We start from the raw sequence: 27,772 nt of genomic DNA, 5'->3' as shown, positions 1-27,772 counted from the left end.
GTTTCATTTGTTTTTTTTTTTGGCTCACTTTTTATAAAATCTGACAAAACTGTAAAATGCTAATGAGTGCACATGAGGTCATTCATTGTTAGGAACAGGTCATGGTTTTTTGACTGAATAATTTAACTTTTATTTCAAAACATTAGCAGTGTAACAATTTGAGTGAATCTAAGTTTACTAACAATAATTCTTTCCTCCCCAAGACTGTACAAAACCTAAAACTCAAACATTTTACAGCTTCATTTGTAAATGATAAAATATTAATCTTGTCATGTAATGAATATTGATTCTGATGCACCTATTAGTTTACCATCCCCTCTCCCTTACTTCCATTCATTCATTCATTTTCTTGTCGGCTTAGTCCCTTTGTTAATCTGGGGTCGCCACAGAGGAATGAACCGCCAACTTATCCAGTACATTTTTACGCAGCTGATGCCCTTCCAGCCGCAACCCATCTCTGGGAAACATCCACACACACATACACACACACACGCATGGACAATTTAGCTTACCCAATTCACTTGTACCGCATGTCTTTGGACTGTGGGGGAAACTGGAGCACCCGAAGGAAACCCACACGAACGCCGGGAGGACATGCAAACTCCACACAGAAACGCCAACTGAGCCGAGGATCGAACCAGCGACCTTCTTGCTGTGAGGCGACAGCACTACCTACTGCGCCACTGCGTCGCCCGCCTTTACTTCCATTTATTCTTTATTTTTGGGTGAACTATCCTTTTAGGTTTACAGTTGTCAAGAAAATGAAGGGTGGTTCAAAACCACCCGATTTATTAAATGAAATGGTCAAATCCATTTGGAGAATGGAAGTGGAATCAAGAAGAAGAGTTTAGGGGTGCTTTTCCAAAAATATTTGTGTACTGTACAAATATGAATGAAAGTATAGGTAAAATCTCACCTGCAGTAAGCCAGTCTGGACTATGCAAGTGTACTACAGCCTTTAATATCATACAATTACAGTTGGGTGAATTACTGTAAATATATATTTTTAAATGTGTGGACTGTTCAAATATGAATGGAAATAAGGGTAATATCTCACCTGTAGTAAGCCAGTCTGGCCTCTGTGAATTCAAACTCACTTTATTAGCATTTAACTAAATAAAGCACATGAGGTGTACCCGAGGTGATTGTCATAGTTTTTCTGTTGTTCAGCTGTGAGAAATAGAAGCAAATTCTAAAGTAGAAATTTCAGTTTTTGGTAGGGACAAAAACTTGCGTCTGTTGATGTGAGGATGTGTCAATCTGGCAACCTGCACTTGCGTGGAGTCGTTAGAGGAGCAGCCAAGTGTAAAAGTGTTTTAAACTTGGAGTGCAATACCTAGTTCAACCACTGGGTGTCAAACATACTGCTAATTTTACTAATTCCATTCAAGAAGTGAAACTTCTGTGGCACTGCTCAGGTGGCCTTCAGCTCTTCTGCATTGTTGGGTCTGGCCTATTACATCTTTCTCTTTACAATACCCTACAGATTTTTTTCTGGCCAATTAAGAATAGTGATATATACCATGGTTCTTCAATCAGGTACTGGTAGCTTTGGCACTGTGTGCAGGTACCAAGTTCTGTTGGAAAATGAAATCTGCATCTCCTTAATGCCCTTCACAAGGTGTTGTTCAGCAGCAGGAGTATAGAGCTGGTATAGAGCTGCATTGACCTTGGACCTCAGAAAACACAGTGGAGCAACACCAGCACATGATATGCACACCAAACCATCCCTGACTGTGAAACTACTGTACATCAATTGACGTGGATTTTGTGCGTCTTCTCTTTTTCTTCAGACTCTGGGACCCTGATTTCCAGAGGAAATGCAAAATTGACTTTCACCAGAGAACTTTGGAGCTCTTGGCAGCAGTTCAGCCTTTAGCCCAGGCAAGATGCTTCTCATGCTCTTGCATTTGCCTGTGCATAGTGTCTTCAAGCACTGACTCCAGCTGCAGTCCATTCTTGGTGAATCTCTCCCACATTTTTGAAAGGGTTTTGTTTCACATTTCTCTTCAGGGTACTGTTTTCCATTTTGCTTGTACACTTTTCTCTACCACATTTTCCTTCCGTTCGCCTCTCTATCAGTGTGCTTGGACACAGAACTCTTTGAACAGCCAGCCTCTTTTGCAATTACCTTTGGTCTTAGGGTCTTGCCCTCCTTGTGCAAGGTGTCAATGGTTGTCTTTTGGTCAACTGTCCAATCAGCCATCTTCCCTATGATTGTGTAGCCTACTGTATAGACTGAGAGACCATTTAAAGGCCTTTGCAGGTGTTTTGAGTTAATTAGCTGATTACAGTGTGGCACCAGGTGTGTTCAGAACTGAACCGTTTCACAATATTCTATTTTGTGAGATACTGAATTTGGGCTTTTCATAGCTGTGATCAAAATGAAAAGAAATAAACACTTGAAATATATCAGTATGTGTGAAATGAATGTATACATTATGCAAGTTTCACTTCTTGAATAGAATTATTCATTTTGCTTCGGCTTAGTCCTTTATTTATCAGGGGTCCCAACAGCGTAATGAACCGCCAACTATTCCACTATATGTTTTACGCAGCGGATGCCCTTCACAGCCTTAACCCAGTATTGGGAAACACCCATACACTCACATTCACACGAACACTCATACACTATGACCAATTTAGTTCATTTAAGAGTCAAGGAATCGACTCTTTTGGAGTCGACTCCCCAGAAGAGTTATTTATTCGCCTGTGCTAGTGCACAATGTAGAGGTGTTTTGTGAAGTTTTTGTTACTAAATTTAGAAAACGTTTCGTTTTATGACAGTGGGCTTTTTGGTAGATTATTGAACACATTTACAAGGTCGACTATGGTTGCAGTGGTTTCCTGAGCTCATGTTTGAGCTTCAGTTTTACAGTAGCCCTGTAGAAATTAGTGTTGATGAGGTTGATGAGAATAGAAATTATTCAACCTTTTGTTGAGTTGCCAAATTTAAAAGTAGCCAACGTTGTCAGATTTTTTTTCTTTCCCTAGGCTGGCTTAATCAATGCCTTTTATTAAATGCTGTAACATTAGAGGTTTCATTCAGAGACAGTTTTTACAGACCATCACTTGTCACATGACAAATGCTCTGTCCACTTTCAGTCAAGCAACTGCCACTGGGATGAATGGAGAAGCTAGTGTAGCTATAAACAGGTGCCTTGCCTTATACAGAACAACACTGTTTAAAGTGGATTTGATTAATAAACTCTTTGAAACAGTTTTGAAATCATTGCATACATTATTATAAACTCTGTTTAAGTGTTTAGTCTACATTGCTACTAGCAGCAGTTTAATTATTTTTATGACATACATTTTTGCCGTAGTCAAGTCATATTCTGAAATAATACTATGAAAAGTAACTTTAATAAGTTGTAAGTAAATTTTAAACAAAATGGAATCGGCTTTTTTTGTACGTTGTGGTCCCAAGGGTGGAATCACGTGACCCGTCAGTACTAATTGACAGCTGCTCCTCACTCTGCTGTCAGTGCACGCGCTCTCCGTCTCCGGTCGAGAGAGTCTGGAAACCAGCAGGAACAGAGGAAACAGAGATACTCGAGTCCAATTACACCAACAACTCGCCTTCAGGAGACTAATATTCACGAGTTACCCACTGAAAAAGAGAATAAACCGCGAAAATGATGAATCAGATCGAGCTTTCAGTGCCTTATGATAACGGATATGAAATAGACGAGTACATGATGCAGGAGGATGAATGGGACCGGGATTTACTGCTGGATCCAGCATGGGAAAAGCAACAAAGGAAGGTAAAGAGAGTTTGGCCTTCACTGAATAAAAACTTTACTTCTATTGTCTTTTAGTGGGCTATACTTAAAATATAAGTTAGATTTTTTAATTAAAATGATATTATAATTATTTTTTAAATTATAACCTAACTGCTCGCATTAGAGATACTGCTCGATAAGAACTACGTTGATATGTCTGACTTAAGTAAAATGAACACTTGTTGATCTTAAAAATAGCCTACTTCAGGCTACTTGTGCCATATTTGTAAGGATTTAATAGTAATCATTTAATAATTTTTTTGTCATTAATATATAATAAATAGTTTAATAATAGTAACAACTTAATATGTGTTTTTATGCATATATTTATTTAAAACGTCGAGTTCCACGTCGGCTTTTCGCTTTGTTCCGGCTGTCGGGAGCGCGCGCTGAGGATGGATGCAGCGGGTACCGAACTAACAATAGCAGCGCGCGGCTCTGTGTTTCTGTTGCTGATACGATTGGAATGCGGACTGTCAACAGATGCTTCCAGCACAGGATGACGTCCTTGGGATTAGAATGGATGCAGGGGCTAATTTTAACTCCACGACCAAAAGGCATTATAGTAGCTTAATCCGCTGTCCTTGGTGGAGAATTCTTCTGTGTATTTATATACAGTAAGCAGCACTTTTCTGTTGTGCGGGAATATGTTCTGAGTTGAAGTGGACAGTGACATTTAATTGACAAGTACTTAATTGGGCAGTGATGATAGTCAGATGATGATCAGTAAATGATGGATTTGTTTTTTGTTTTGTTTTATTAGTCAGCAGGGTTATACAAAAGGGGTATTCCTTATTTAAGCCTTTATTGTCTTCAAAATTGGTAACTCAAATGTATACCAGTTTTGTGTTTAGATATTAAAACAATTAAACACTTAATTTTTCAAAGTAATTTGGTACAAACATTTTGGGAACGAAGTATTAGTTTGAATACAACGGAAAAATATCTGTATAGACTGATCTTCTCATGGGAGACTATGGATAAAAAAGATAAAATGAATAAAAATGTTGATATTATTAAAATTTGTATTCATAAATGTAGTGGTGTTTAAAGAAGAATTTGTGATATATTTGAAGACATTTGGAGAGATGAAAAGCCAAAAGCAAGATATTTATATTCATCATTAGAGGATTATTTTAAGAACTTCAACTCCCCTGTTGTTTTTTATCATGTATTTTATTTTAAATATTTTATTTATTTATATATGTTGTTGTATTATTATTAATGAGGATGAAAAGATTGTGAATGTAAATAGTTTATCTCGGTCTTTAGTGTAATTTAAAAAGTGTTGATGCCTTTTTGTTATTGTTCTTGCATTGTTAAAAAAAGTCTTTACTTCCTTAAAGAGATTAAAATTCCCCCACCATTTACTCACACTCAAGTGGTTCTACACTTTAACAGTTTCATGCATCTAACCCCCCCCCCCCCCAAAAAAAAAACAACAAATTCTGAAGAAAAAAAAAACAGCCCTTTACTTTTATAGTACACTGTAAAACCCATCAGTTAACTTTATCAAGTGAAATGAGTGCAGTTAACTCAAAATTTACTGACAGTTAATTCTACTCATTTGAAAACAGTTTAGAACTCTTGAAAATAATGAGTTAATTAAATACCTCATTATTTTAACTTAGAAGTTCACAGGTCTCATACAAATTAGTTTAACTCAAATGGTTTGTAGCAATTGGTTTTCTTAAAAACAATTTGAGTGGCCTTAACTTACTAGGTTTTACAGTGTAGGATCTCAAAATAGGACTAAAGAAGTCAACGGCTGTTTATTCCATCATTCTTCAGTTTATCTTCCTTTGTGTTCCTAAATGACAGAATTAAAATTTTTGGTTGGTCTATTCCTTTAATACTCTTTTTTTTTCTATCTCGTCTTTCTAATTCTTGCTTACTTTGGCCTTAATTAATTAATCTGTTCTCAAGAGTAAAACCTGTTCCACTCGGGGACTCTGAGCAGAAAAAGCATCTTAAGATTTGAACTTAAGAAAGGGAAGGAAACAATGCAACTGCCCCACTTGTTGGTTTAACAGCATGTTTACTTACTTGTCCAGAACAGGGGTTCCCAAACTTTTCAGCCTGCTTACCCCCAAAATAATGTCAGTGTTGCGCGACCCCTATTTTTCTTGAAGGTTGTTTTAAATATACAAACGTTTCACACACAACTATAGGCATAAAATGAGCGTGTTGACATACAAAAATGCAAAAGTCTAATAACCATGTACATTTTTATAATCATTTATTAATTTAATATTAACCCTAAACATCTTATTTTTAATGTATAAAAGTGCCATAAAGGTTGTCAGAAAGTTTAACTCGGCTCCATAAAATCAATCTGCTGCGGCTGACGCTATTGCTGTGTGGTTAATCTAAACACTCTAGGGGCCCATTTCAGAAAGGAGGTTAAGTGAAAACTCAGAGTATTTTAATCTCTCCGTAAATCAACTCAGAGTTCAATTTTAAACTCTGATAATTTTTTATCTGTAGGTATATTGTTATTGTTTCTATCTTGTGTGGCTTATGAATAAAATATGGTAATTTTAATAGGTTAATCAAATTTGTTTGAGTTTTAGAAATCACTAAGCGACTCCTCGTCATTGTCCTGTGACCCCCTGAGGGGTCCTGACCCACACTTTGGGAACCACTTGTCTAGAACTAGTTGTGTGATGATAAAATTCCTATAGGCCTTTAACTATGCCTCATGCACTCTGTTTATACTTAGCAATTTTTTATCTTACCAAGCAAGCACAGCACCTTTTTCTCATTCTTCTAGAAACCATAACCCCAGAAAGGTATGTCATTGTCGACACACCGTTACAGAATGAATGTAATTCTTTCCTCGATGAAATGAACCAGCAGTGCGATAAATAACGTGTTATACACCACATTCTTTCTCATATCTTTCTCGTCTCAGTGTAAGTCTACTTCATCGGGTCCCTTATCATAAGCAGACTCTGCAGAGAGAGCTAATTTTACATGCTTACCTCGCAGGAATGTACTCTGGAGTCCACAGTAAAGCTTTCATCTGCCCAGCAATGACTGCGGCAGGACTGAACCTGCTTTGAAGGATTAAAAAGACGCTCCATTGAGTCCAAAAAGCAGCCAAAGGGTAGCGGTGGATTTGAGAGTGCAACTTAATACAGATGTGGGCAGACGTACAGCCATGCCTTGTTCTGTGAAACTATTTTCAACATTACTAGTCACTTTGGTGACACTAGTCATTACATTTAGCATTTTTGTTTTCCCATTATGCTAATGCTGCGTCTATTATTTAAAATTAACTTTATGTAAATTAATTGATAAGAAACTGGAAATAAATTTTTTTTTTATACATTAGATTAGGTCCAGATTATTATTTTTTTTACTAAAAAGTTCACTGTCTAATATATTTACCATGAAGGTTAGCCCAAAATATTAATTAAGTTTTGCACAATTTGCCAACAAGATGGATTGAATTGTGTGTGTGTGTGTGTGTGTGTGTGTGTGTGTGTGTGTGTGTGTGTGTGTGTGTGTGTGTGTGGAGAACCATCCCCCCCCCATGATTGTGAAGCGCTATGATTGGTCACACAATAAACACAATAAATGCGCTATATAAATACACATTACATTACATTACATTACATATATATGTGTGTGTGTGTATATATATATATATATATATATATATATATATATATATATATATATATATATATATATATATATATATATATATATATATATATATATATATATATATATAATGTGTGTGTGTGTGTGTGTGTGTGTGTGTGTGTATTTATTCATACATGAATATATCAGAATTATGGTAATGATTCATGTCTTGTGTATTTATTTTCTTCTAAATGTGAGATAGTACAGGGCCCAAAACAGGCTATAAAATACTGTGCTCCATATTGAGTTTTATGAATCAGTTGTAAAATTGTTGCAAGAACTTGAGTGGATACATGTTATTCATTCTGGAATGCAGATGCTGATGTGTGGGAAGATGGTCTTGACTTTAGCACCCAAATCCTTAAAGTGGTTATATATATATATATATATATATATATAGATGATATACAGCAGCCCACATTTTTCAGCTTTGTAGCTTATTTCACATGTAAGTGGTGCTGGCTATTTCTGAAGGATGAACTCAGCAGTACAACTCAAGTGCAAGCGTGTGTCAGGGATTTTTGTAATGCCAGTTCCATTATATAGTTCGTTGACTGGTCTGATTACACTTCCTGTTTGTCTCTCAAAGATCATTGTTTAAATATAGAACAGACGTTTTGGCATCATCTATTATTTCCACATATCAGTCATAACCACATATCAGTTTCCTTCACATTTTATTCATTATTAAGAATAAATTCAGAATTAAAGAACAATCTAATTATTTTTATTGGCACAGTTGCCAGTAGTTTCCTGGTATCACAACAAACCTGTTTAGACTTAACAGTCTTGAGGTCAAATCTGGCCTACTGCCACACATTTGGCAGTGACTTTTAGACTGTGATTTTGTGCAAGGATTCTTTATGCTAACAAGGCATGAACTGAGTGCATGAAGCGTATGCAACACGATTGTTTGGCAAAAAGAATTTTGGTACGCAAGGTAAGTTTGTGTGTGGTGAAGAGGATTAATTGTGTTTGTTTTCTAGACGTTCACTGCCTGGTGTAACTCTCACCTGAGAAAAGCTGGGACGCAGATCGAGAACATAGAGGAGGACTTTAGAAATGGCCTCAAACTAATGCTGCTGCTTGAAGTCATCTCAGGTAAACACAATGAACTTTCTCAACTGTTTTTCCACTATATAACAATTCATATTTTCATGCCAAGCTGTATTTTGGCAGGTGAGAGGTTACCCAAGCCTGACAGAGGGAAGATGCGTTTTCACAAGATAGCTAATGTCAATAAAGCCCTGGATTTCATCACCAGTAAAGGTGTGAAACTGGTCTCCATTGGAGCTGAAGGTATTCTTTTTTGCATTTAAAGCATAAATCTGGGTTTTGTTAAACAGAGAAATTAGCAGGTAAAGTTAACGAATTCTACTTTTCTTATTTTATTGAGCCATATGTTTGCTCTCATTTTTGCAGAAATTGTGGATGGTAATGTGAAAATGACTCTTGGAATGATCTGGACAATCATCCTTCGCTTTGCCATTCAGGATATCTCTGTTGAAGGTAAAAAAAGCTGATCACATTCATGCTAAGAGGCACAACATCTGCACAGCAAAATATTTTATATTTTATTTTTATGTTTAGATTTCGTTATATCAAATCTCAAGGATTTATGGACCGCTTTGTGTACAAAAATTGTTCTGCTACAATGAAATAAATAAATGCCTCTAAAATTAATGAGAAGATTTGACAGGGTGAGGTCGTTAACTGTCTACTTTGTTTAGTTTAGAAATTAAAAGGTATAAAAATAGGTTTAGCTAGAACCTAATTTTTCAGTCAATGAGTATTATTCTGTACGATTCACCAATCACCTTTTAGAAACTTCGGCCAAAGAAGGACTTCTGCTGTGGTGTCAGAGAAAGACTGCCCCGTACCGAAATGTCAATGTTCAAAACTTCCATGTCAGGTGAGGCTCTGTTTGGGGATGAAACGTTTTGTGCTTTAAAAAAATTATCGGCTATTTTATAGGCATATATTTTCAGTTTTATATTGCTTTCAACATGACCCTGATTGTCTCTCTCTGATAAAGCTGGAAGGATGGATTGGCGCTGTGCGCTCTCATCCACAGGCACAGGCCTGACCTCATTGACTACGCCAAGCTCAACAAGGTCACAAGTGTGTCCTCAAATTAACTTTCTGAGACCTTTAGTCTAACAGTCCTACCAAAGTATTAAAGCAACACCTCTGCCACAATTTCCTGATGTTCCTTGTCACTGATAGCACTGCACCAGTGTGTGTTTAACATGTGTCAAAATATTCCATCATCAGACTCATCACGCCAACACACTCCCCCCATCAGGAATCTGAGGACCTTCTCTAAACATTAATGCTTGACTTTTTGCTTAGTAGAACTTCATTTTATTTTTTGCATGCACATCATCTTTTTTGTGTGACTTCAATAGCTGGAAGAGTGGACTGGCCTTCTGTGCCCTTATTCATAGACACAGACCACAACTGATTGATTATAAGAACTTGAAGGTAGCTTATGTGTTTATAATGTTATATATAAGGTGATGTTTTTCAGTAGAAAATTTATTCAATAGATACAGTCTTCAGTCCTGCCAAACAGCAATCTTCATCTTGAGTATAATTCCAATCAACGAGATCCAAAGTATCTAAAGAAAGCTATCTATTAGTATTCCTATAACAAGAATAGTTCAATTTTTAAAAAATGTTATATAGTTTATATGCCTCTTTTGAACGACACTGTTAGAATATTAAATAAAATATTGGTTCTACACACGCTCTGAAACTGACGTTTTTGAAGCTCCTAAATGTGCAAACATCCACCTTTTAAGTAATCCGTATGAATCCATTGGATTATTGGATGTCTTTTAAAAGTTATTATACCTAATTAAACTTTACTTCAAGTGACTGCTTCTTATTGTTTCTATTAGCACTAAGAGTATTAATATTAGGCGAGGCAGTGGCGCAGTAGGTAGTGCTGTCACCTCACAGCAAGAAGGTCGCTGGTTCGAACCTTGGCTCAGTTGGCGTTTCTATGTGGAGTTTGCATGTTCTCCCTGCCTTCGCGTGGGTTTCCTCCGGGTGCTCCGGTTTCCCCCACAGTCAAAAGACATGCGGTACAGGTGAATTGGGTAGGCTAAATTGTCCGTAGTGTATGAGTTTGTATGAATGTGTGTGTTGGGTTGCGGCTGGAAGGGCATCCGCTGCGTAAAAACTTGCTGGATAAGTTGGCGGTTCATTCCGCTGTGGCGACCCCGGATTAATAAAGGGACTAAGCCGACAAGAAAATGAATGAATAAATATGAATATTAATCTGTGGTTATTTCAAAGAAAGAAAGACACTTAGGAAGACTGTTTGAATGCATGGTGCAGGCTGTCTTTCATGCTTAATAGAATATTAAGTTAGCATTATGGGATCGTGATCTTTCTTCCAACAACTTTTAACCTTGAAAAGTGCCTTTAATTAACATTTTTTATAATTTAAAGTAACATATTGTCTGGGTTGGTGTTGTGCTAATAAAGTGTCAATAAAATTCATTTTGTTGAATTGTCATATCAAAAGTCAACAGAGCAGATTACAATTCAATTCACAACCATAAATAAATGGAAAAAACTCGTGAATCACAAAATACGGAAATTATTAATTGACATTTTTTTGTTACCATGTAGAGGCTGGATTGAAGACTTGTGTATGTTTTGTTGTTGGTAGGTGTAAATGTGTCTTGTTAGTTGATATTTTTAGCTGTAATTTGCACGTAGCTTTTGTTAGCTTGGTTTACTGATCTACAGTCATAAGGCAATCAAAAAAAAGCTGGTCCACAACACTTTTCTCAAAGGATCGTTTGGTTTTAAGATAATCCCCATCTGGAACTGATCTTTGGAAAAGTGATCCACATACCATGATTTCTAAAAAATCTAATTATAAATAACTGTGGCTGAGAACCATACAAAGGATATTTTTAACCAGTTCCAAAAGGGTGCTAGGTTTATATTGAGAGCAAATATTTTGTCAGCCATATTCCAAGTATGTGTGAATGAGTGGATGAGAACTATGCTTTTAATTAGTTTGCTGGATCTCACCATTGAAGATTAAGGATTTATTTAGCTTGTCCGGGTCAGTCAGTTCACTGGTTAGTGATTAAAAGACCCCTGAAACAGACATGCCTATCCCTTTCAGCTGTCACTGATGGCTCCAGGTGAGCTTGAATGGGGTAATCCAGCATTTAGCATGGCCCTGTGGTGCCAGTTTAGACAAAAGCATCAGGAGGGTTTCGGACCCTTTGGATCCCCTGCAGCTGCTGATGTCCTGCAATGGGGCTTTTTATTGACATGCAGAACAAAATCTTAATCCCCAGACTATGGTGACATACACATTCACAAATAAATGCTACCATAAACATGCACGCACATTGTGAATACAGAATAAAGGAAATTGATGCACTATACTCTTAATACATAATAATTAATACATGTTTTAGAAAGAAGTCTCACTTGCACACCAGAGCATCCCATAAATAATGCAATACAACTATAAAATTGTAAAACATTATTAGTTGACAATGAATTTTCATATAATTTTATTATACTATATTATATAATTTATGGCTGGACTTTTGCGCAATGGGTAGCACGTTCGCCTCACAACAAGAAGGTCGCTGGTTTGATCCTCGGCTGGGTTAGTTGGCGTTTCTGTGTGGAGTTTGCATGTCTCCCATGTTCATTTGGGCTTCCTCTGGGTGCTCTGGTTTCTCCACAAGTCCATAAAACAAGTGGTACAAGTTAATTGGGTATAGGCTAAATTGACAATAGTGCATGTGTGTGAATGCGTGTGTGTGGATGTTTGCCAGTGATGGGTTGCAGCTGGAAGGGCATCCTCTGCGTAAAACATATGTTGGATAAGTTTACATTTCATTCTGCTGTGGCGACACCTGATTAATAAAGGGACTAAGCTGTAAAGAAAATGAATGATTGAATGAATATAATTTATTTCTGTAATGGCAAAACTGTAAACACATACAGTAGATAAAAAATGCAACAGAATAGGATTTAATTTAAGTATAGTAAGTTACATTTTACTAACACTTTTGAACAATGAATCAGTATGAAGGTTTGTTGAATCAAAGTATAATTTCAAACAAAAAATAAATCTATATAAAATCTCACAATCCCCAAACATTTCAAAACTTTTGTATATTAAAGGCAACTCTTTTTCAGATAACTAATATAAAAAACTTATTTTTATTCTCCCTAATAATTTTAAATGTGAAAGTTTTCTTATCCAGCTGCTCCTGAATACTGACACTTCCTCATGCATGAAAAAAGACGATAATTTTTGTACAATGTTTATGTGATGACGTTTGGTGACACTGTGCCCGTTCCTCTCCTTTCCTGTAGGATGATCCACTGGGTAATTTAAATCTGGCATTTGACATTGCTGAAAAACATCTGGACATCCCCAAAATGCTGGATGCAGAGGGTAAACCATAAGCATAAAATATGAGTTTTAAAATACAGCCTTTTTTAGACTCTGTTATTGTAAAACACTAAACCATTATGCCATGTATTCCGATTAAGGTCTACTGAATATGTCATAGTTGATTGTGACAAACAAACCTCTCACATATTTTGTCAAGAAACCTTTATAAGATGAAATTCTAGACCAAGACTTGTTGTTCTTCCAAAGTAGCAAAAATACAATACTGTAAAAGGATTTCAAGCAAGCAAAAATATGCCAGTTTTAACTGTGAAATAGTACAAAATATTGCTTTTGCTTCTCAGTCCTAGTTAGCAGCCAAAGGCCAGATGAGAGGACAGTCATGACATATATTTCCAGTTATTATCACACCTTTGCTGAGGCTCAGAAGGTACAGCTCATCCCTGAGCTTGTTAGAAATTTTAGAAATATAGTTTCACCCAAATGTACAGTGTCTTCAGTTCATTCTTCAGTCAAACTAGCAGAGGAACATTGTGTCTTGTCTTTGATTATAGTATTTGTACTGTCTTCCTTTACACCTTATTGCCACCTTCACTTGATGTACAGTTGAATTCAAAATTATTAGCCCCCTTTTGATTTTATTTTCTCTTTTAAATATTTCCCAAATGATGATTAACAGAGCAAGGAAATTTTCACAGTATATCTGATAATATTTTTTCTTCAAGAGAAAGTATTTTTTGTTTTATTTCGGCTACAATGAAGGCAGTTATTATTTAAAAAAAAACATTTTTGGGACAAAATTATTAGCCCCTTTAAGCTATTTTTTCCCCGATAATCTACAGAACAAACCATTGTTATGCAATAACTTGCCTAATTACCCTAACCTGCCTAGTTCACCTTATTAACCCAGTTAAGCCTTTAAATGTCACTTTAAGCTGTATAGAAGTGTCTTGAAAATTTCTAGTAAAATATTATTTACGGTCATCATGGCAAAGATAAAATAAATCAGTTATTATAAATGAATTATTAAAACTATTATGCTTACAAATGTGCTGAAACAATCTTCCCTCTGTTAAACCGAAATTGGGGAAAAAAATAAACAGGGGCCCCTAATAATTCAGGGGGGCTAATAATTCTGACTTCAGCTGTAGTTGTCTTTCATTTCTCTCCTTCCCATCAGACATCCTGAGCACCCCTAAACCTGATGAGAGGGCTATTATGACATACGTGTCCTGCTTTTACCATGCATTTGCTGGAGCTGAGCAGGTATTGAGTTTTGCATGAGTTAGACTGAGTGATTCTTTTGTCAAGTTTATATTTGGGTTTCACATATGTCATATATGCAACATTTCAAATATGTGCTTTCAAATACAGTATATGGCCATTATATAGTGATTTTTGCAATGTTTAGAAACATGTTTTGCATATAAAATGTATGTGAAATCCAAATATGAACTAGTGTGGCATAAATGTAATTTGCATATATTGCCATGTATCATGTTTACATGTGGGCGCCCATCTCTTCTTCTGTTCTTACTGTATTTTTCCTGCTCAGGCTGAAACTGCTGCGAACAGGATCTGTAAGGTGCTTGGAGTGAATCAGGAAAATGAGAAGTTGATGGAGGATTATGAAAGGCTGGCTAGTGAGGTGAGAAGACACATTGTAGTCTAATACATATCAGACGCACATGGATATTTGTTCCACTTCTCCGAAATGTCTCTCTACTTTCCTGTAGCTGTTGGAGTGGATCAGACGTACCATTCCTTGGCTGGAGAATCGTGCAGCTGAGAAGACCATGGTTGAGATGCAGAGGAAGCTGGAAGATTTTCGAGATTACCGCAGGATGCACAAACCACCCAAAGTGCAGGAGAAATGTCAGCTGGAAATCAGCTTCAACACGCTGCAGACCAAACTCCGCATCAGCAACCGGCCTGCGTTTATGCCCTCTGAGGGCAAAATGGTGTCGGTGAGAGTTTATCCCACACAATAAAGTGATGCATGTTTAAGTGGCTACCTAATTGGGCACCCAGTGATTTCATTTATTCATTCCATTCATTCATTGTATGTATTAGTTAGTTTGATCAATAATAACAATAATATACATTGATTTATCTTCATTTACTTATTGAATGTGTATTTTTTTATATATTTTAAATTTGTTTACACTTTAATTAAATGTAGTTTATGTATCTAGATTTAATGCAATATATAAAATGCACTGAAAATATATTTTATTTATATATAAAAAGTATGTATTCCTTGATTTTGCTTTATTTCATGTTTATCGTTTTACTTTATGTATAAAACTAATTATTATTATTGCTAATCATTAATTATACATCATTATTACATGAGTAAAATTGCAAGCCTAATACTTAATGGCATTAAAATAGCACACTTACGAAACAATCAGCTTAATTATTTTTCACAATTTCCCAGACATTGGTGTGTGTTTGTCTGAGCAGGACATAGCGAGTGCGTGGCAAGGGCTGGAACAAGCAGAGAAGGGCTATGAGGAATGGCTGCTGACTGAGATCAGGAGGCTGGAAAGAGTGGAGCATCTAGCTGAGAAATTCAGACAGAAAGCTACTAACCATGAGTCCTGGGCTACAGGTCAGTTCTGGACAAAAGTGTCTTCAGTAACATCTTTCTATTCTCCAATTGTGTAAGATGTACTGTATGCCTCTTTGGATGGGTAATTGTCAACTAAGCGGTGCTTGATTATGTTTTGAAATAGGTAAGGAAGAGATGTTGACCCGGAAGGACTACGAGTCAGCGTCTCTAATGGAAGTGCGAGCTTTGCTGCGGAAACACGAAGCGTTTGAGAGTGACCTTTCTGCACACCAGGACAGAGTTGAGCAGATCGCTGCTATTGCTCAGGAGCTCAAGTATGACATTTACACATTTCAAAAATACGTTCCCTTTTTTCCAAACTTCAGCTACTGTTCAAACGTCTGTGATTAGCATGAAATTAATACATTCAGCAAAAATGTGTAAAACATTTTATAGGTAAAGTCCCATTTCGTCGAAACGATGTACTTTTCAGCTTTTTTTCCTTGTGTTTGCAATATTTACTATATTATTGAATTTACTGTATTTTTGATGCAATAAATACAGGTATGTTAGGTATATGGGACTTACAAAAAAATCTTGCTTCAAACTCTTGAATGGTAGGCGTACTTGGTCTTTGTAAGTAACTTGTCACGTTCACTTTCTCATCACCTTAGGCTCTGTACAGCTTTTTATCTCTCACTCTGCTTATCCATAACTTGACACACACACACACACACACACACACACACACACACACACACACACACACACACACACACACACACACACACACATTCACATGCACACACCAGACTTACAGCATACTTTGACGTTTGAATGACTGGATTCCTATTTTAGTATTCATTATCTCCCTGCAGGCCTGGTTAATGTGTGTGTGTGTGTGTGTGTGTGTATGCATGTTTGTTGTAAGTGACTGACAGCATTTGACCTTTTCGTTGTCTCAGTAAGTACAGTGTGATATTACTGATAACCTATAAAGCGTACTTAAGATGATTAGCATGCTAAAGTCTATTTGGAAACAAAAGGCAAACAGAAAGAACAACTTTTTAAAGTTTAATTTGACAAATGTAACAGTAGTTTTTTTAGGTATAGTTCAAGCATAATCCTGTTAAATTACTCGCTCTCAGGCCATCCAAGATTAAAGTGACTTATTTCTTCCATCGAAAATAACGAAGAGCTTTTTTTAAAGCTGAAATTGATCATTTGTGGCAATAAAATCCCAGTCAAGGGTTAATGCATTAGTTATACTAAAAAGCTTCTTTAATGTTCTACTGAAGAAATAAAGTTGCAGACATGTCAATAGCTAGTGTTTTTGTGAACTATCATAGAGTCACACAAAGTAAAAATACCAGAAAACTAAATTCATAATATTTATTAAAAATCCTTTTTATTTAAAAATAATGCCACCATTACAGCAAATCAAAATCCATCATGCTTTAATAAGTGTAAGCATCTAAATGCACAACTAACAAAGCTACAGTGCGTACTTAATAATAAACAGATCCTATGGATGATAATATCTTAATTTTAAAATGTATAACTAAGTAAAATGTATTACTTTATTTCTAAACAGCGCTTTAGATGCACAGTTTTAAAATAATTTAAAATTTAAACTGATTTTCATCACAGAACCTTGACTAACATCAAGTAGGGAAAGAAAATGTGTGGAATATTGCATGAACACAATGTTTATGACTACTACATCTATTAACCGCTAGAGGGAGACAGGCTCAACAGCAAATGCGAGAATGTGGCCTGACGTTTCTTTCTCTGTTTTGATTTCCTGAAGTTTCTTTCTCTGTTTTGATTTCCTGAAGTGAGCTGGACTATCATGATGTTGCATCCGTGAATCAAAGGTGTCAAAGTATTTGTGACCTCTGGGACCATCTGGGCACGCTCACCCAGAAACGCAGAGAGGCTTTGGAGGTAAGCTCTCTGCTTTCTACTTTTTTATATTACAAAAAATATACTAGCACACAAAAATGGAGAACAATTAAAAATTTGAATATGTGCAGAGGACAGAGAAACTTTTGGAGACGGTGGATCAGTTGTTTCTGGAATATGCAAAGAGATCTGCACCCTTTAATAACTGGATGGAAGGAGCTATGGAAGACTTGCAGGACATGTTCATTGTGCACACAATTGAGGAAGTCCAGGTACACACAGCTACTTAAACAAACACATGTGGACTTCAATAAAACAGCATGAATTTTTCAAGTGGCCATCAACTTCCCTTTTTGTTTATTTTATACTGATCACTGTAGTTCACTTTAATGTTTGTCTTATTACATAAAGTGGCTCATTCCAAGGCCTGTCTTCTTGGCAGATTGGCGTCAATATAAGCCCTTTTAGACTTTTTAACATTTTAGATTGTGTCAAAGCAGCTTAACATGTATAATGTTCTAGTAAATTAAAACAGCTTCAGTTCAGTCATCATAGTTGATTTTCAGTTTAGTTGAGTTTAATGTAATGTAAATGTTACTGCTGATATATAAGGGCAACTCCACCAATAAGATGGTTTTTAATACTGACACTTACAGGATTTTTATTATTTTTATAGCACACTGGTATGGTATGCATGGTGATTTTGATTTCATAATAACTTTGTAGTGTTTTGTAGTCATATGAACATACATTTGGGCTTCAGTATTCAAAAGTTTGGGGTTAGTAAAGGGTATAAGTTGTAAATGCAACTTATACCTATATTTATTTCAAATAAAAAACTACAGTAATTATATAAAATAATATACATTGTATGTTTTGTTTGTAGACTCTGATAGCTGCTCATGAGCAGTTTAAGGCCACCCTTCCTGAGGCAGATGCAGAGAGACAGGCGATCCTTGGCATTCAGCAGGAAGTCCTGAAGATCTTCCAGAGTTATGGCATCCGTGGAGATCTTACAAATCCCTACAGCACTATTACTGCAGAAGAAATTGCCATCAAATGGGACAAGGTCAAACACACACCACACACAAATGATTGCTGTTCTATTTTTGCAGAGATTGTTTAGAATATTTTAAAATAATTCTGTTGAAATATTTAGGTGAAGAAGCTGGTGCCCCAGCGTGACAGTGCACTGCAGGAGGAGTTAGCGAGACAGCATGCTAACGAAAGACTCAGACGCCAGTTTGCTGCCCAAGCCAACCTCATCGGACCCTGGATACAGACTAGGATGGAGGTGTGTGTTGCTTCACTATCACCTGAAAAAATTCTGTCCTGGGATGCGTTTCCCAAAACTATCGTTAGCCAACTAAGGTCGCAAGTTCCGTCATTACAAACATAGTTTGTTGATTAGCCGTTTCCCAAATCCATCGCTCCAACGAACATTTGCAAACTATGTCGCAGACTTGAGCACTTCAAACTACACCTCTGGAGCTGCAGTTAGAAACATAATTTCTGGCTGTGTTCTATTCCCACATATCCCCCTATGCCCTATTCATTTAGAACATTCTAACATTCAAAGTTGGAATTATTAAAAATAAAAAAGCATTAAAGTCATCTCTCTTAGGTGTAATTTGCTTTAAAAGTATTTTTACAGTTCGGTTTTAGCGATCTTCATGTGTACAATTGTGCTCCCTTCGCAGTGCACTTTGAAAACATTGATATCATTTTGAACAAAGCCTCATTGCGAAAGCTATGTGACCTATTATTTATAAGCGGAATCTTATGTTACGTCTCCAAAGTTTGTGAAACCAAAAAAAAAACAGCATACATTAATTCTTTTAATCTATAGTAGATTATTTATTAAGTATCTGTACTGTATATGACATTGGCCGGTTGGTTAACTTTCTACTGTGGTTTGCATGTGTCAAATTGTAAAAGTAGACTTTTCAAAAAAATAAATCCTACTTAATAATAATAATAATAATAATAATCATAAAAATAATCGTCATCATTAATATTATTGTCAAAGTAGGATTTTTTTAATTTCCTAATGAATAATACATTTCATTTTTAATAAATAGCCTCGTTATTTATTTATTGATATTGATATGATATTAGAATAGTGTTAGCTTTTTAAAGTAATTTTGTTTTAGAATAAAATATGTAATGTTCAACTTCTCAGTAATATTAGTAAAGCAAACACAACACACAACAAATGTGCCATTTACATATATTTTAGTTAATATGGAAAACGAGTGCATGTTTTTACCAAAACTAATAATAGATTTTATTTTAAATGCATGTTTGTGTAAAACAATATAATTTCGGCAAAGAAATGATGGGTTCTTCTCTAAAGAAGTTGAACTCCTCCCCGTTTAGAGCATCATTATGGGTGTTTTATGCTATAAATGACGTGGTTCGAGTGATGGATCTGCAACAGAGAAACTAGGGGTCTTGGGAAACACTTGTCACTACATCATTCTTTTCCCAAACGATGCATCGTACTATGATAGTTCAGTAGTGAGTTACGTCATTGTTTGGGAAACGCACCCCTGGTTGTTTAAACTACTCATATAAAATGAGCAGAATCAAAACAATTCGTCAGTTTTTGTTTTGTAATAACAATTGTTTTACATTTAAGTTAACTTAATCAATATGTTTTGGGACAACATGAAAGAATTGTGTGGAACCCAGCATTTTTTGCAGTGTGTGTCATGCAAATGACATATAAGTTCATCTATCTCTCTGAAAGGAAATTGGTCATTGTTCTATGGCGATGGGCGGAACTCTGGAGGATCAGATGACCCAACTGAAGCAGTATGAGCATGTGATCGTCAGCTACAAATCCAACATAGACCGACTTGAGGGAGATCACCAACTCATTCAGGAGTCACTTATCTTTGACAACAAACACACTAACTACACTATGGAGGTAGATATATTAAACATTCATCTTTAATTATAAACTATTTTTCCTAACGTACTGTACTACTGTACATTGAAGATTGGGGTCAATACATGATGCTTTGAATCCAAACAAACAGTTGTAAAGCTTAGAGAATGTATCAAATATACTGAAAAACATTGCTGACACCAATTGTTTTTGACTAGTAATGTACAGTTTCCCAGTAGTGGGTTGCAGCTGGAAGGGAAATCACTGCGTAAAACATATGCCAGGATAGATGCCGGTTCATTCTGGTGTGGCTACCCCTGATAAATAAAGGACTAAGCCGAAGGAAAATGAATGAATAAAATGATAGTGTACATAGAAAGCAAATCTAACATTTGGTTTGATGCTTATTTCTTTCTTCTGCAGCATGTTCGCGTTGGCTGGGAGCTCCTATTGACCACGATTGCTCGCACAATTAATGAAATCGAGACTCAAATTTTGACCCGTGATGCAAAAGGGATCAGCCAGGAGCAGATGCATGAGTTCCGGTCCTCTTTCAACCATTTTGATCGGGTGCTGTATTCAGATTCTGCATACTATTCTACAGCCCATGTCTTGTTGTATGAAATGTAAACTAACTGTTATTAAATCACATGAACTAAACTAAACTAACCACTTTTCTATTTTGACCGAGCATCATATGAGCATCTGTTAAATCTCTATAGGACACATTCATTTGATATCTGATTTTGTTGTGCCTTCACTTCTTCAGAGGCTTCACAAGGCTAGACTGGTAAATAATTTTTGATCATTTAAAAAAAGAACAGTTTCTGGAATTAATTCAGTTTGAAATAAAAAATAGTTTGTAACATGTCATATTAAATCTAATTTAAAGACACAAGTAGATATTTGTGACTAAAATACACTTAAGTTTGTTATAAAGCTAACAAACAGGCAATATTTTACAATAATCAGTTTTATTATTATCAGTACCACGTGTGGTTTGTCTTATATTTGGGAAAATGGTACCCTTGTATCTGTAATATTAACTGTCTTAGGATGTTTTGAATTACATTCTATTAGTCTTCATAATGCGATTTGGACTGAAGATTTTTTCAGTGACATGTTTGATAATGTCAGCTTATACATTGTTATAAAATGACAATAAATTTCATAGATGATAAATATTGCACAATCGTACAATCACTATTTTAAATGACTGTTCTGTGCATGTTTTTGTGTGTTGTGGATACCTGCTCTCAGGAGGACAGGGGTAAAGTCAGGCCTGATGAGTTTAAAGCATGTCTGATCAGTCTTGGGCATTTGGGAAATGACAAACAGGTACTAACCACCAGCATGTCCACTAAACTGTGACCCCCAAATATAGGTTTTGTTTCATGTAGAAGGATAAATATGCAGTCCCTGTGTGGCAGAAAATAGTTCTGATGTCCTTCTCTTGTGTTTTTTCTGTCTGTGGTTGTGTGTTCATGTGTATGTTTCTGTGTTAGGTGCTGTCTCCTTCTCTACTATTATTCCTACTCTTGTCTTCTACCCTTTAATATTTGCCATGCAGAAGAAGAACGGGGGCATGGATTCTGATGACTTTAGGGCCTGTCTGATCTCGATGGGTTATGATCTGGTAGGGCTTTATTTAGGGTTTACTGATTACAAACTAAAAATAATTGTAATCACTCATTTTGATCTTGTTTTTAGTAAAATATTTGAAGAGTTTAGATGCAAAAACCTCTTAGTGCGGTCTGAAAATGATCTAAAATTAGCGTTTCTCTCAGACTCCTGTGTATAGGTTCAGTAATTTCACTGTAATGGCAAAGATTCTGTTTATTTCATGGCCTTTAAACTGAAATAACTGAACATAAACTCAGGAGAAAAATGCTCATTTTAGAAGAGAATTCTAGACGGCACAACGGAGGCTTTTGCATCTGAACTCTGCATGTCATCTTTATAATTGAATCTTCTTTGGCTTAATTTGAACTTTTCTGCCATTGACCTTTTTAAAGATAAAATCCAATACAATTTTGTAAGATTCATGCTTAAATCAAAACAGAAGCTATTTTGCCAATGTAAGATAAACTTTATTTAAAAAACAGTAATCTCATTATTTTGCACAGTTATGTTTGTCAGAAACATTGCGTTCCAAGACAAAAAGGGGTTATCAAATAATGAAAGTGTTATTGTTTTTATTATAGTTTCTTTTTTCTCAAACAGCTAAATAATGACCATCATTACCACGATTTTTACCACGATTTTCCAAGGACACCTATTAAAATGTCAATCATTATGTAGCAGCTGTATATATACTAACATCTTTAGTTTTTGACCAATTTCATTTAAAAAGCTCTCTGCAATTCTCACATGGTCGCCCACTGAAGCTAAGCAGGGCTGCGTCTGGTCAGTACCTGGATAGGAGAATACATTGGAAATCAAGGTTGCTGCCGGAAGTGGTGTTAGTGAGGCCAGCAGGGGTTTGCTCAACCAACAGCCTGTGTGGGTCCTAATGCCCCATTTTAGTGACGGGGACTCTATACTGCTCAGTGAGTGCAGTCTTTTGGATAAGACGTTAAACCGAGGTCTCGAGTCTCTGAGGTCATTAAAAATCCCAGGATGTCCTTCGAAAAAGAGTAGAGGTTTAACCCTGGCATCCTGGCCAAATTTGCCCACTGGCCTCTGCCCATTATGGCCTCCTAACCCTCCCCATATCATAATTGGCTTCATCAGTGTGTCTCCTCTCCACCAATCAGCTGGTGTGTGGTCTGGTGCAAAATGGCTACCATCGCGTCATTCAAGGAAGATGCTGCACACTGGTGGTGGATAAGGAGATTCCCCCCAATGTGTAAAGCGCTTTGAGTGCCCAGAAAAGCCCTACTGTATATAAATGTAAGGAATAATAATAATAATTATTATTATTATTAAAAATCTTTTTTTTTTTTTTTTTTTTGATAAAACAGATCTAAAAAAGCCATTGTATTGTGATCAAGGACTACACAAATATACATAAAACACAAATACACTTCATTGAACTAGTGCACATAGATATCACCCCTATACTATGTAACTGTATGCTAACTATGTTTGTATATAATAAGTTTAACTCTTAAAAGCTTTTAGTTACTAGTTAGTTAGTTATTGGCAACTAATAAATTTTGGTAACTAATAATACCTTTAACTATTCAGAATTTGATGGTAATGCCATAATGGGCACCTTTTGTAAAGCTGCTTTGGAACAATATTTATTGTGAAACCGCTATATAAATAAACTTGAATTGAATAGACGGATCATGATGGATGTGGAATAATGTTTTAAATAGATTTCTATTTACATTTTCAGAAATAAAAGTATTTCGTTTCTCTGAATGTACTGTACTCTTGTGTGTGTTTGCTTTAGGGAGAGGTGGAGTTTGCTCGGATCATGATGCTGGTGGATCCAAATGCTTCAGGCAATGTGTCGTTCCAGTCCTTCATTGATTTCATGACTAGAGAGACAGCAGACACAGACACAGCTGAACAGGTCATTGCCTCCTTCAAGATCCTCGCTGCAGACAAGGTGTGTGCTACACTGTTTACCTAACCCCTCAGAGTTTCTCTACAGAATAGGCTTTAGCACATGAAAAACTCCTATAAAACCTTTTTTTGTGTCTGTGTGTTTTGTACAGCCGTATATTCTGTCAGATGAGTTGAGGCGAGAGCTTCCTCCAGACCAGGCCGAGTACTGTATCAGTCGAATGCCTCCTTACTGTGGCCCCGGGGCCCTGCCTGGAGCCTTGGACTACACCGCCTTCTCCACCGCCCTATATGGAGAAAGTGACCTTTAACCCTGTCAACACGTCTGACCTTTATAATCCCATCCCACTTGTTAACCAAGTAACCTTTTAACCTTTTAACACCAAGATATGAAAACATAATAAAGAGAACAAAGCCTAACTTTTAATCTGTTGATGTATTTTGATGAACAGCTGATTTGAAATGTTTAACGTCTCTTTATCAGAAGAATGCAATACATATTTTGTGACAGGGAAAAAGTATTTATCCTCATCAACGCATAAAATGGTTTGAATTTTAGAATCACAATAGAACTTGTCACTCTTGAAGTGGTTAAACCTGGGTCTTGCTTAAATCTGGTATTCCCACTACTCGTAATTTACCCAGGGTATTAATAAATTCGCTTTTCTCAATGTAGAACCTAAACCCAGGCTTAAGGTTGGATATTTGTTGCGTCAGTGATTGGATGAACACTTTACATGGCTTGTTGACATAAATTCCTAGATAGTGCATTTTAAATCTATCAAATACAGTTCATATTTTTCCAACTGCTTTAAAGTTTTCCTGAATAGACTTGTTGGACTGTAATGTGTTGGTAAAAAAGTTAAATGTTTGACATTTTCCTCTTTAATACTGTTTAAACAGTTCAGAGAAAAATGATTACTCTACTTGTGAAATGTGTATTCTTTTTCAAATATTTGTCAAAAATTAAGCAGCAAGGAAATTTTCGTATTATTAACTATAATATTTCTTTATTTTAGAGAAAGTTTAATTTCTTTTAGTTTGGCTGAAATAAAGCTGTTTAAAAATTAAAGGCAATAATATTAGCCTCCTTAAGAAATATACAGTTGAAGTCAAAATTATTAGCCCACAGCATGTCTGATCATTTTTTTCTTCTGGTGAAAGACTTATTTGTTTTATTTCGGCTAGAATAGAAGCAGTTTTGAATTTTATAAAAAAAAAACATTTTAGAGACAAAATGATTAGTCCCTTTAAGCTATATATTTTTTCGATAGTCTACAGAACAAACCATTGTTATACAATGACTTGCAAAATTACCCTAATCAGCCTAGTTAGCCTAATTAACCTAGTTAAGCCTTTAAATGTTACTTTAAGATGAATACTATTATCTTGAAAAATATCTAGTAAAATATTATTTACTGTCATCATGTCAAAGATAAATTAAATCAGTTATTAGAAATGTGTTATTAAAACTATTATGTTTAGAAATGTGCTGATTTTTTTTTCTCTCCGTTAAACAGAAATTGGGAAAAAAATAAATATGGGGGCCAATAATTCTGACTTTAAATGTACATTTTTTTCAATTTGCTACAGAACAAACCACTGTTGTCCTATGACTTGGTTAATTATCCCAACTTGCGTAATTAACCTAGTTAAGCCTTTAAATATCTTTTTAAGCTGAAATAGCCTCTTGCAAGATAACTAGTAAAATATGATCCACTGTCATCCTGGCGAAGACAAATTAGTTATTAAAACCATTATGTATAAAATGAGTTGGATATTTTTTAAACAGCAGTTGGGAAATATATGAAAAATAGTTAAGTTTTTGCAGGAGAGCTAATAAAGCATGAGAATATGAGGCACATGATTCTGTTACTTTACTGAAGTTAAATACAGATAATTATTTTGTATTTTATGCATTTATTGATCTTTTCCAGTTCCATTTTTCCAAGCACAAAATCTGTTTTGTGTGTTAGTGTTAAACCTACAGTATGTAAGATTTTGCACATTTGAAACATCACCAAATTGAGAAAGCTTTCTCGTTATTCCTTTCATATTATTCCTTTGTTTGTAAGGCTACTTACTACTTCCACAGCATGATTATCGCCTGAAATCCTTATATACCGATAGTGCCTGATTTACATTCAGTATAGAGTAATGGCTTGTACAAAAACAGAAAAGGTAATCTTTCATTCTCATTTGTTAGTTACAGGTTCTATATATTTCAATTGCATGCACATCAGTTTGATGACCGTAAGAGGACAACAGGGCTTGTTAAATATGAATAGCAACACCAGAAATGATGATAAAATACTGAACTTAGAGTTGCAGAAAGTAAGTAAACTGTTTAGAATGGAATGATTCTGCATAACACAGTGGCTTTCTTGTTTCTGCTGAGACAGCATAGAAACATTCACAATGAAGAGAGGAAAATTCTGTGAATCCTTAGACTTTTCACCCAGTCTACTTTTCAACAGTAATTTGGGATTGATTGTCTTCATTTCATAAATGTTTTGGGTGTTATTCAGGCTGGTTTTCATGACTACAGCAGTTCAGCTGGCCTCTCTTGTTCGTTGTTCATTGACGGAAGGAAAATTTGCTAACACCTCAAATCAGTTATAACAAAAAAAGTTTTTGTTCTTGAAAGATTTGTGAATGTTTGGTGTTGAATTATATGAACAGGAAAATAAAATGTGTTTTACAGTGACATAAATCAATTGCCCAAGTCTCTTCTTTTGTTCATGTTTTAAACAGTCTGTTATTAATATTAGCCTCTATACCAGGTGTGTCCAAACTCTTGGAGGGGTGTCTTGGAGGGCCGGTATCCTGCATATTTTAGTTCCAACCCCAATTAATCACACCTGAACCAGTTAATCAACCTGTTTGTAGGTATACTAGAAACTTACCGGCAGGTTTGTTGAAGGAAGTTGGAGCTAAATTATGCAGTACACCGGCCTTCCAGGACCGAGTTTGGACACCCCTGCTCTTTACGGATGCATATACAATATCTTACACAATTTTTTTTTTTTACATATGTATCTGCCATTTATGTAATATTGAAAGTTAAATGTTATATTAATTAAGAGATTACACTCAAAAAACACTCAAAGATTTAATGGCTTATTTAAAATGTGGGGAATTAACACAATTCTTCGGTTTTATGGGACACAACTTTGTTGATTTATGTACAATCCATTTAAATTTGTTCAAACAATTAAGTGAATGAACTGTAATAAGTGACTAGTTACTTAATGCGAGTTAACCAATTACCTTAAAAGCAACAAGTTGACTTTACAAAAATAATGTAAGTAAACCTATTGTAACTTGGAGCAGTCAAGTTGACAGAATTTTTATAATTATGCTAATTGTACTCACTTTAAAAAAAGAAAAAAAAAGCAATCACTTTTTTTTCCCAATACACCCATATTGGTTTTTTTTCAAGCTTTTCCGTATTTTGTAAAATGACATACAGTATAATAAATCTGCTCTTCCATACTCCAGTGTGTCTTCTAAAGTCCATACAGACTACAATTGTAGACTTTATTGACTTCATGAAGCACCAAATATGTAATATTACAGTAATTATTTGAAAACAGACGTGCTAAAATAGTCTGACACTGTAAAAAGGGAGTTGACTTGTGAAAAAGTGAGTACAATTAGCATAATTTTAAAAATTAGGTCTACTTAACAGTTTCAAGTTACAATGAATTAACTTACTTTATTTTTGTAATGTCAACTTGTTGCTTTGGTTTACTTGTTTATTAGCTTTAAGTAATTAATAACTTGTTCAAACTACTTATGGAAATAAGTTGAAACTTCACAATTCTTGAGTTTTTTTTAAAAACAATTTAATTGTCTTATGTTCAATCTACTTCATTTGTAAAGAAAGAAAAAAAGAAATTGAATCAATTTGTTTTCGGGGAATTATGTGGAGCTCATCATCTTTTACAGTGTATTCTCATTATTTATCTTCTTTATGCTTGTGTTTTCTCTCTAATTTTTCCTCATTGCTTGCTTGTTTTCTCCATTGTAACTGACCAAATATGGAGAAGGCCGTT

General features: G+C 35.5%; 1 protein-coding gene across 4 annotated transcripts; it reads left to right on the top strand.

The window, feature by feature from the left end:
• Nucleotides 1-3,483: 3,483 nt before the first annotated feature.
• Nucleotides 3,484-26,427, top strand: actn2b (actinin, alpha 2b). 4 transcript variants are annotated; one of them, XR_015512721.1, is made up of 23 exons: nt 3,484-3,767; nt 8,426-8,540; nt 8,619-8,738; nt 8,862-8,948; nt 9,264-9,351; nt 9,475-9,553; nt 12,807-12,888; nt 14,027-14,112; nt 14,402-14,494; nt 14,583-14,813; nt 15,313-15,460; nt 15,585-15,735; nt 17,239-17,347; nt 17,437-17,577; nt 18,192-18,374; nt 18,465-18,599; nt 20,058-20,237; nt 20,622-20,768; nt 20,968-20,988; nt 21,459-21,536; nt 21,704-21,834; nt 23,599-23,757; nt 23,867-26,427. XR_015512721.1 is itself a non-coding variant. In XM_087289461.1 (23 exons), exons 1-23 carry the CDS (start codon nt 3,639-3,641, stop codon nt 24,023-24,025), a joined length of 2,787 nt encoding a protein of 928 aa, XP_087145587.1. In that variant the 5' UTR covers nt 3,484-3,638; the 3' UTR covers nt 24,026-26,427. The 4 variants fall into 4 exon arrangements, 2 of the variants coding, with proteins under 2 accessions (XP_087145587.1, NP_001032662.2); XM_087289461.1 differs by having other exon boundaries at nt 21,769-21,834; XR_015512720.1 differs by lacking the exons at nt 20,968-20,988; nt 21,459-21,536 and having other exon boundaries at nt 21,769-21,834; nt 23,867-24,886; nt 25,119-26,427.
• The last annotated feature ends 1,345 nt before the right edge of the window (nt 26,428-27,772 follow it).

The sequence above is a fragment of the Danio rerio genome, chromosome 17 (genome assembly GCF_052040795.2).
Source record: "Danio rerio strain M-AB ecotype USA chromosome 17, GRCz13ab, whole genome shotgun sequence".
NCBI classification, from domain to species: Eukaryota; Metazoa; Chordata; class Actinopteri; order Cypriniformes; family Danionidae; genus Danio; species Danio rerio.
The sequence above is the reverse complement of the archived record's forward strand: the minus strand, read 5'-3'. Positions and strand labels throughout refer to the sequence as shown.

What these genes read in the sequence shown, in the direction of transcription:
- actn2b (XM_087289461.1), top strand. Translation starts at nt 3,639, where the DNA reads ATGATGAATCAGATCGAGCTTTCAGTGCCTTATGATAACGGATATGAA. An exon ending in TTGCCATCAAATGGGACAAG is followed by an intron (nt 18,375 to 18,464) that starts GTCAAACACACA and finishes TGAAATATTTAG; the next exon opens with GTGAAGAAGCTGGTGCCCCA. An exon ending in GGATACAGACTAGGATGGAG is followed by an intron (nt 18,600 to 20,057) that starts GTGTGTGTTGCT and finishes TCTCTCTGAAAG; the next exon opens with GAAATTGGTCATTGTTCTAT.